Source organism: Salvelinus fontinalis, chromosome 42 (genome assembly GCF_029448725.1).
Source record: "Salvelinus fontinalis isolate EN_2023a chromosome 42, ASM2944872v1, whole genome shotgun sequence".
In the NCBI taxonomy this organism is placed as follows: Eukaryota; Metazoa; Chordata; class Actinopteri; order Salmoniformes; family Salmonidae; genus Salvelinus; species Salvelinus fontinalis.
The window spans coordinates 22,775,743-22,786,138 of NC_074706.1; the positions used below are offsets into that span (position 1 = coordinate 22,775,743).

General features: G+C 43.6%; 1 protein-coding gene across 1 annotated transcript; it reads left to right on the forward strand.

The window, feature by feature from the left end:
• The first annotated feature begins 265 nt into the window (after positions 1-265).
• Positions 266-9,887, forward strand: LOC129841158 (uncharacterized). Its single transcript, XM_055909297.1, has 7 exons — positions 266-542; positions 2,188-2,318; positions 2,519-2,686; positions 5,526-5,690; positions 7,059-7,170; positions 7,401-7,528; positions 8,578-9,887. Exons 1-7 carry the CDS (start codon positions 266-268, stop codon positions 9,502-9,504), a joined length of 1,908 nt encoding a protein of 635 aa, XP_055765272.1. The 3' UTR covers positions 9,505-9,887.
• The last annotated feature ends 509 nt before the right edge of the window (positions 9,888-10,396 follow it).

Below are 10,396 nucleotides of genomic sequence, written 5' to 3' on the forward strand. Positions count from 1 at the left end.
TATTTAGTCACGCCCTCTAAGCTATGACGCCACCCAATAACATCCTTTCTCTTCAGTATTAACGGTAGTAAATAATGACCAAGAACAATTTCCATGTTAGCGGTTTTATTGTTGTTATTTAGACCTTTATTAAACACCATGGAACTGAAGATATGATTCATTTAACTGCACAGCATCACATGCTTACCCCATGTAGTCTTTAATTCGCGTTGGAGACAGGACTGATACACGTTATACGCTAGCTAGCTGCTAACGTTAGCTAACAATGGCTAACTTTATGGTTTTTCACACTCAAATAGCCTCCATCATGGAGATGCTAGCGAATTCAGCCGTTGCAGATATATGTAAACTCATAGACGATGACTATGCAGTTTTTCGTTTGGAAATAACTCAAAGCCAGAAAGAAAACAGGGCATTGCAGAGGAAACTACATATACTGGAAATTAATGTGGCACGGGAGCGCGCAGAGAAGACAACGCAGGAGCGCGTGCTCGCCAGTCGTCCCAGTAGTGTCCTCGACCGATACAGAGGAATGGCAAGAGGTACATTTTGCAGGGAGCTGTCTCTCCGTACCCCTGAAATTACTATAATCACACTCAACTTAAAGAATGCGATGCATGAAACATAATCAACGAATAAATAGTATACCAAGAAGTTTTGATAAGTGATAGCTTACATCCTTGTCAATTGTAGACAGAAGGTTTCCATCCAATTAGCGACAGATTTTCATGCAAATATTAAAAAATACGCATAAAGAAAATATGCGCATTTTTCAAAAACTATCTTGTTTGCATTCAGTTGTTATGCGAGTAAAGTCATAGGTCTACCATATATATAAAAAAAAAAAAGAACAATGACGCTGTGATGGAAAAATGACGTCGGTACAATACAATTCCATAAATGCCAACAGATAATTTGTTCGTTTGACATGGAGGGATCTTTTTGTGTCGGTAAAGTTAATTATGCGCAGATATTTATATAATAACCATCATATGCAAGTAAACTTGGGAGTCACGCAAGGATATGGTGTGGTTCTCCCACTAGAACTCAGGAAACCATGCAGTTTATTAGGCTACAAATGAATAAATTCACTGGGTGGTGAAAGTGCACGGTGATAAGCTTGATGCTGCTTTACAATAAATATCGAGGGTCGATGCTTGACTGCGGTTTGACAAATACAAATATTATCGCACTATATCTGTGTTGGCTAGAGCACACGTACCAAGACCAGAGTAGGCAAATGTACTATTTAAAGCAAAAGTGACAAAACTATGTGATGTAAACATATTGAACGTTAGATTTCTATTCAGTACATGAAAACTTAACTTGTGAAAAAGTACATTGTGTGCACTTATTACGCACAGATTATTATCCACGACAAGTTCATTTGGTGGAAACATTCCACTGGTGGGAAAATACACATTTTCTTTTTGCGGACTCCAGAATATTCGCATGAAAATCTTAAACCAATTGGATGGAGATTTAGCTTCTGTTATGTATCCACCAAACTGACTTCTTGCTGATAAAAATCAGTGCGTGATGATATGGTACACACAAAATGTACTTGCATTAAATAGCAAATGTGCCTACTCTTGGCGGGTGCAGCCCAGGGTTTCCCAAACTCGGTCCTGGGGCCCTGTGGGTGTATGTTTAGTTTTTTTGCCCTAGTGCTAAACGGCTGATTCGAATTATCAAAGCTTGATGATGAGTTGGGTATTTAAATCAGCTGTGTAGTGCTAGGGACCTTGGTGAGGACGATGAGCATGCAGATGAGCTTCCCTGAGATGGTTTCTGACAGTTTGTGCGGAAACGATCCCGCAGGTGAAGAAGCCGGATGTGGAGGCCCTGGGCTGGTGTGGTTACACATGGTCTTCAGTTGTGAGGCTGGTTGGACATACTGCCAAATTCTCTAAAATGACGTTGGAGACGGGTTATGGTAGAGAAATGAACATTAAATTCTCTGGCAACAGCTCTGGTGGACATTTCTTTTCTTGAGCGGATGGTCAGGCGGCCGGAAAAAAAAAAACTTGAAGGGCAACTAGCCACCAGTTGAGGAACCTTGCGGTATGACTTTACTTGTATGAAAACTGTGGATGGAAACGTGGTTAATGTCGATAGTGTACAATATAGAGTTGAGCATTGACAGTACCTAACTTAACCACCCCTTTCCCCCAATCACTCTCTTAGGTGAAGGACATCTCACAGGAGGCCACAGGACCTTTGCAAAGCCAGCAGGACACAACACGTGGAGAGATGACCAACCCATAGCAATAGATGAGGGGAGTGGAACCTCAACCCAGCATGATATCGTGATAGAGGTTAGTGTCATAGTGTGACTTAAAAAATTACAGTACATCAAATGTGGCGAATTTATTTCAGGAAGTCTCCCCTCAACTATCCATTAGCTTACATGTACATCCTAAGTTATCTGCCATAGGGGAGCTTGTAAGACTTCCATACGACATTGTTATCCAATTCTATTTATGTACCGGAATAACCTAATTTCTTCTTGTGTCAGTCTGCAGAGGCTGTGGGTCCTGGGGTTCTGCAGGAGAGGCCTGAAGGAGAGGAGGACCCAAGACACAGAAGAGACATCCAGACTGGAGAGTCTGGAGCGCCCCCTGAAGCCATGGAAGACCTCATCTCCGCCGCACCCATTCCCAGGACCCAACACAGCATCACAGAGGTCAGTGGAACGCCGAACGCTGTCCTCAAGTCAGAGACTGAATTTAATTGTAACACAGGCTCTTACACACAGCATCTGAGAGACTGGGTCTGGGGAGACTGGGCTGTCCTCCTGCTCCCAGCTCAGAGTATTTACTGGTATTTCACCATAGGCAGAGAAAGGTTTATTCTCTTGGTGATGGTGACGCGTTAGACACTGGCGTTGATGATCTGTCTTGTTCTTACACTGCAGAGATGGAAATGTAAAAACTGTGGGATTATAAGATCAAGGTGTCAGAAACAATAGGACTACTACAATCAGAGCCCGAGATACAGCAGCCCACAAAAACTGAAATGTACACCAATTACTGTCGCCCCCCCCCCCCCCCCCTTTAACCTAATGGTGGTGCTCTAAACATTTGCAAATTCCCATTGGAACACAGTCATTTTGAAAGTGAATGGCTTGCACAAAATGCCATACCTTAATTTCTCGTTTTACAGGAATGACATACAGTGCATTCGGAAAATATTCAGACTCCTTTACTTTTTCTACATTTTGTTTTTGTTACGTTTCCTCCAGACATGACAATTGTCATTCAGGCCAAATAATTTAATCTTGGTTTTATCAGACCAGAGAATCTTGTTTCTCATGGTCTGAGAATCCTTTAGGTGCCTTTTGGAAAACTCCAAGCGGGCTATCATGTGCCTTTTTACTGAGGAGTGGCTTCCGATCCGATCTGTGCCAAAATGGCTGAACATATTTGCAAGCCTGACATCTTAAAATGACCTTAGCAATCAGGCTTTTATGTTATGGTGTAAACAAATAAAATAAGCCACAGACCGATGAAGAAACTTCAAACCTCTTTTCCTATTGTAAACGATGAGCAAGCTAAACGGAGCATGTGGAGGATGCATACAAGGTAATGTAGATGGTGAAGGACATCCATTGCTTTACAATGACCATCAGGGTGTACCATTTCCATTCATACTAAATGTTTACACTTTTGGTAACTTGAGCAATACTGCATACTCTATGAATATGTCCATAGCGCATGATTTATGGACTTTATGGGGGGAGATTCTTATGCTATTGCCAGCAGTAAGATTTTAGTTAGATTTCCAAAAAGACAATGCCTGTAGCTTTCAAAAGATATGTCACTTTCTATTTTCTGATAAAAATAAAAATACATTTTTGACCCCCACACTCACCGGGCCCTGTACAGGCCCCAAAACAATCGCTCAGAGTTTAACAGGTTTAAAATGAATCACTAATAAGATGAAATAAATAAAAATATTCAGAAATGACTTTGTTAAAGCAACAATATAACTATGGCTTTAAAATGATGGTGAAAGCGTGAATAAATGTTGGGGTTAAGTGGGTTAAAATCTTCCTAGAAGTCTTTATTCATATTAAAAATCAGATTTGAGGGCCTCCCGGGTGGCGCAGTGGTCTAGGTCACTGCATCGCAGTGCTAACTGCGCCACCAGAGTCTCTGGGTTCGCCCCCAGGCTCTGTCGCAGCCGGCCGCGACCGGGAGGTCCGTGGGGCGACGCACAATTGGGCTAGCGTCGTCCGGGTTAGGGAGGGTTTGGCCGGTAGGGATTTCCTTGTCTCATCGCGCTCCAGCGACTCCTGTGGCGGGCTGGGCGCAGTGCGCGCTAACCAAGGGGGCCAGGTGCACGGTGTTTCCTCCGACACATTGGTACGGCTGGCTTCCGGGTTGGAGGCGCGCTGTGTTAAAGAAGCAGTGCGGCTTGGTTGGGTGACTCGGAGGACGCATGGCTTTCGACCTTCGTCTCTCCCGAGCCCGTAGGGGAGTTGTAGCGATGAGACAAGATAGTTATTACTAGCGATTGGATACCACGAAAATTGAGGAGAAAAGGGGATAAAATTTTTAAAAAATAAATTAAAAAATCAGATTTGTAGAATTTTTCATGTGGTCTATATATTAAATATCATTTAATATAACGGCCCCATGTGGTCTATATCTAAAAGGCACTTCATTTAATATAATGGCCTTTTAAAATGTAATATTTGTGCACAATTTCTACTTAAAAGGGATGCCAAAGGCACTCATTTCGTGGAATGACCCTTATCACCAATAAACATTTCGTAAATATACCTACAAATACCCACACACTAACAAACACCCACTGTACACGGCAAAATAGTTTAGTCAGGTTTGTCTGATGATGACTGTTGACTTATCATAGCTGACATGTTTTTGCCCACAACATCATATTTATGTCCACCACGATGGGTTTAACAACAATGAAGTCATAATGTAACTATAGTATAGGATTAACACTGAGTGGGGATGGGTTAACACTCCATGTTTAAGGGCCTCCCGGGTGGGGCAGGGGTCTAAGTAGCTGTGTGTGTCACTAGAGATTCTGGGTTCAAGTCCAGGCTCTGTCGCAGCCGCCCGCGACCGGGAGACCCATGGGGCGGCGCACAATTGGCCCAGCGTCGTCCGTGTTAGGGGAGGGTTTGGCCAGCAGGGATGTCCTTGTCCCATCGTGCACTAGCGACTCCTGTGGCGGGCCGGGCGCAGTGCACGCTGACCAGGTCGCTAGGTGTACGGTGTTTCCTCTGACACATTGGTGCGGCTGGCTTCCGAGTTGGATGGGCATTGTGTCAAGAAGCAGTGCGGCTAGGTTGGGTTGTGTTTCTGAGGACGCATGGCTCTCGACCTTCACCTCTCCCGAGTCCGTACGGGAGTTGCAGCGATGAGACAAGACTGTAACTACCAATTGGATACCACAAAATTGGGGAGGAATAAAATATGTTGAAAGTGTGTTTTATTATCAATGTGTATGTACGTACCTGAGGGAGTGTATGTCTGTGTAATCTGTTCCAGGAGGAGGAGGGTCCAGAGTTGCTGTTGGTGAAGGAGGAGGGGTGTGAGGAGGGTCTGGGGAACCCTGAGGGGACCATGGTCATGGAGGACAACCAGACCACACCTCCTCCTGAACCCACAGAGGAACCAGTTGAGCAGAACAGGACCACACACAGTCTCACTGAGGTAAGCCAACTGTAAACTACTGTCTGTATGGTATTAGGTCAGGGCCCGTATCCACAAAGCCTCTCAGAGTAGGATTGCTGATCTAGGATCAGTTTTGCCTTTTAGATCATAATGAATAAGACTATGTAGACCAGTGGCGGTCAGTGCCCCCCCCCCCCCCCCCCACCCCCCCCCCCCCGTTTCGCTTGCTTTTGTTTAAGAAACGTTTTTTTCAACAGAATCTGTGAAATGAATACACCCCTGACGGCGTGTAAACACAGTTCACTTTCAAACTCTCCTCCTCTCACCTTTTCCTTTCGTTTGTGGACTTCAATGCACAACACATCACCTGTATGTGACCAGACAAAAAAAACCTTTCAAAACCAAAACATGTCATAACCGCTACACACAGCCTACATTGTTGTCTCCATATTAGCTAAAGTAACATCCTAGTCAACATAGCTAATATAACTAATGCGTTAGTAAACATGCTACAATCATGCAGTAACATTAGTGTATAGTCAGTAAGCAGTTTAGCAGTTACACCAGCAATGAATTAATAAAACCAAAATCTTACCTTGACTTGGAAGAGTTTCAGTGTTGTGTTAGATAGCCAGCTGGCTAACATAGTATCCCGCTGTTTGAGCCGGGTGTTTGTTGGCTAAACTTGCCAGCTGCATTTGCTAAGTAAGTCAAACTAAAAGTGAAATAAATGGCTCTCTTTCTCTCTTGCTTCTCCTTAATTTTTGAAGAAATTAATTTGTTGAAAACCATTAAACTATTGTCTTTCTCTCTCTTTGAGTCAACTACTCACCACATTTTATGCACTGCAGTGCTAGCTAGCAGTATCTTATGCTTTCAGTTCTAGATTCTCTGATCCTTTGATTGGGTGGATAACATGTCAGTTCATGCTGCAAGAGCTCTGATAGGTTGGAGTACGTCCTCCGGAAGTTGTCGTAATTACTGTGTAAGTCTATGGAAGGGGGTGGGAACCAAGGGCCTCCTAATTTTTGTAATGTTTTACCATTTTTATTTTTATGAAATTCACTGAGCAGGATGGTCCTCCCCTTCCTCCTCAAATTAGCCTCCACTGATGTAGACAGGTGGGCACCTGATCCTCGATCAGCACTTCTACTCTGAGACTCTTTGTGGATACTGCCCCTGGTCTTGATAAATTCTGTCTTAAGTGTGGGACCATGCCTTTCAATTATCAAACCATTAGAGTGTTAAGTAATCAAATCAACTAACACGTTTGCAGTGTCAACTCAACTAACATATTTTCATAGTAGTCATAGCAATCCCTCATTGCCCAATCAGAAGATGCTTCATAGCAGGGTGCTCATATCAGATTTCTTAATCCAACATCCTCTCACTCTGTATCTCTTACAGTCAGTAGACATGGAGGATGGGAAGCCTGATCTGCTGCTGGTCAAAGAGGAGACGATAGAGGACGGACCAGAGAGCATTGATCTGCTGAGTGGACTAAAGATGGGGGAGCAAGGTAAGAGAGAAATACACATAGCTTAGATACAGTAATAGATCTTCAATGGGAATAGTGATACACCTGGATACACATCATTTATTTCTTAATTTTATTCTTTCATAAAATGAAATCAATACAACTTGAGAATGTATGAACTTGACCAGGTAATTGACCAAAAAAATGGAGAACTCCATATGTAGAATTCTCTCTGTCATGTTTGTAAAGTATTTTGTAACCTCTTCCTGCAGGTGGTTGGCTGGAGGCTAACAGAGGAGACTGGGTGGCCATCTTAGATTCCCAGACCCAGACGGGTGCAGCCAAGGGCCCAGGGGATGACATCACTGAGCAGGCCAGGACCAGAGGCGACATAGTGGAGGTCAGTGGATAGGATAGCATCCTCAACTCTGGGCTGGGGAACAACACTGTAAACCACAACCAGAAGCATACAGTCGAACACAAAAGAACAACTGAATTTAGTCTACATGACAACAGACTGGCTAAGAGCAGGTGTAGATTTCGACCGCTGGGATGGGGAGGTGCCAGTATGCCGCGAGAGAGAACAGACACAGACTCGGCTAGCGATGCTCCGTCCTGCTCCTATAGTTGTGATTCAGAGAGACGGATGGTGCCTCAGGTTAACCCCCTAACAGGTGCTGCCTTCAGCCTGCCTTCTATAGGATCTATCAACTGGAACATGGACCCTGCAACAACACTTCCTGACTTTCGCCCTCCACACACTCCTAATAAACCAGACATCAGACAATGCAAGTGCATTGTCTTTGCTTTATCTACTCTGCCAGTGTTTTAGATGTAGTAGGGAACTGGTTAAGGTCAACTGAGGAAAGAATGAGTATGATAAGGCAGAGTAGATGATATGGTGATGGTTGGTGTGATGATGTAAAAATGCTTCACTGACGAAAATTGAGAACCTTGTCCTGTTTGATGCAGGTGTTTTAATTAGGAAATTATAGTGCTTTAATTCATGTCTACTTTCCATGAAGATGTGTGTAATGCAATGGTACCAGATTTACACAAAAAGTAAACCATAATGTTACCATAATGACTTATTCTACTTGTCACGTGTCATTTTGTGCAATAAAACTACTGTACTTCACATTATGTGAGTGTATGAACATTTTGTTAAAATTAAATACAACATTGACTCTGTGCTGACTGACTTGGTTATTTTGTATCATTGCAGAGACTGTTTCCCTTATGTCAGTCGAACCAAAACATTATACTTAATTCTTGAATCAACACATAGGGAAAATTTTTATAATAAACTCCAATGGCTCAACATTGTTAGGTACTTAAATCACAGTGTTAGAGATGGGCTTGACTGTGGTTAACATTTTATAATATTGTGTACAGCAAAAACGTTTGTGTATAAAACATTATGCTTTTCTCTTCAATTTTTGCTTACAGCCTGCAGTCCATGTGGACAGACTGATATCCAGTGTTGCTGGTGGGAGAGACTGGACCTCTGAAGCAGCTAGTCACAAACCTTGGCCCCGGATCAGAACCATGGATCAGGAGCCGTCGCTCCAACCAGGACCCAACCACGAGGGACGGAGACTCCACCACCACACAGAACACAATCAGTGGACAGGTGGACTGAACAACCTCAGTCCTGGTGGTCATCGGAGAGACAGAGGCTCCAGTCAGGGATCCAGTCTGCAGCCCAGACCCTTCTCTTCACAGTCTCAGTGCAGGGATGGAGCAGGGCCTGGGGCTGATAGAGATAGACCCTCCTGTTCTTATGATACAAACACCACAGTATCCATGATGAATAGAGCAGGTCACCCTGGGCTGCAGCCTTCATGGAGAGTGGTGGGAGACCCCACTGGTGGTAGTCTTTCAGGAAGTCTGTCTTCTCCTTCAGAATCTCATCTACTGCCTGGTGAATGGGTTCATAGAAGACCTGGACCTGGGTCTAGCCTTCCTCAGTTACCTCATGGTTACCCCACCAATACAGACAGGGTCAGGATGGGCGTTCACCACAAGAGGTACTTAGCCTATAACACAGCACACAATCCCAACAACACCCAAACAATGGCTAGAGGTCAAGGAGGGAGCTCAAAGACTAACCACCTGAGGGTGGTGGCTCCTGCTTCTACCTCCTCTGACGTCATTGGGTCACAACATGGGAAGTCGAGCATTAGGACGGACTCCGACAAGCCGTATGCCTGCCCCACGTGTGGGAAGCGCTTCACTGAGGCGACTTATGTGAAGAGGCACCAGACCGTTCACACCAAGGAGAGGCCCTTCAAGTGCAAACTATGTTACAAGAGCTTCTCCTTCCTGAGTAACCTTATCAGACATAGGAGTATTCACAATGGGGAGAAATCATAGCAGTGTGGCTTGAGATGTACACAGGGGATATCTGTGAACTATTCTTTAGCTGACATATTATAGGTATCATGTGAAGTGATCTGGGGTAAGAGGGTTTTTTGGTGATTACTAAATCCCTCAGTTGAGCATCTGGGTGTGCTCACATTCTCAGATGATAGACTTGTTGTTTGGTGTGCTGGCATAGCCAAAATACTGTCATTGAAGTGTAACTATATTCCCCCTATGAATTTATCTTTGTCTATGTTCTATTCATAACAAATATAATGTCCCTCTTCTTTATAACACCCACTACCCCAAAACATTTGACATAATCAGGTGGTACCTATTCCTTTATGTACTATAAATAGGGGATCAAATCTGTTAATAAATACAAATTAATGTTGTCCTTTTGATATGTTGACTTTCTATTTTCTTGTTTATCATTTAGAATTAAAGTGGTCTTAGTTTCATTGGCTTCCTTCGAAGTTAGAACCTATAGGTTTCCGTCCTTTCCACAGATTGGGATCTAGCTAGCCCTTATTTTTAGGTAATTTAGGGTAATTTGTCTAAAGGCTTCTCTGAGCTTGAAAGATAGTGATCATGAATAGAATGTTTGATGTGTAATTTAATAGGCAGAACCATATTTCAAAGAACAGCGTGGGAGGTGTGATGACGCAAAAACTCAAGAATGGTGCTAAATTCAGACCTTCATCTCCGGAGTACACAATCTTGTCTTTAGGTCTTCTTGCTCTCTTGAGGATCTCAAAATGGAATCGGTGGGCAGTGGTGATGTAGACCAGGATGAAGTGGACCTACCTCCGGTGACAGGTGTGGTAGAGACTTCCAATATTTGCCCTGTGAATCCTACCGGTGGGAGTGAGATTTTTGGAAAGAGTGGATTCCTGCTTTTTGT

Excerpts from the sequence above, each read along its gene's own strand:
- LOC129841158 (XM_055909297.1), top strand. The coding sequence starts at position 266 with ATGGCTAACTTTATGGTTTTTCACACTCAAATAGCCTCCATCATGGAG. Across the intron at positions 2,687-5,525 it reads CCCAACACAGCATCACAGAG|GAGGAGGAGGGTCCAGAGTT; the intron begins GTCAGTGGAACG and ends AATCTGTTCCAG. Across the intron at positions 7,529-8,577 it reads CCAGAGGCGACATAGTGGAG|CCTGCAGTCCATGTGGACAG; the intron begins GTCAGTGGATAG and ends TTTTGCTTACAG.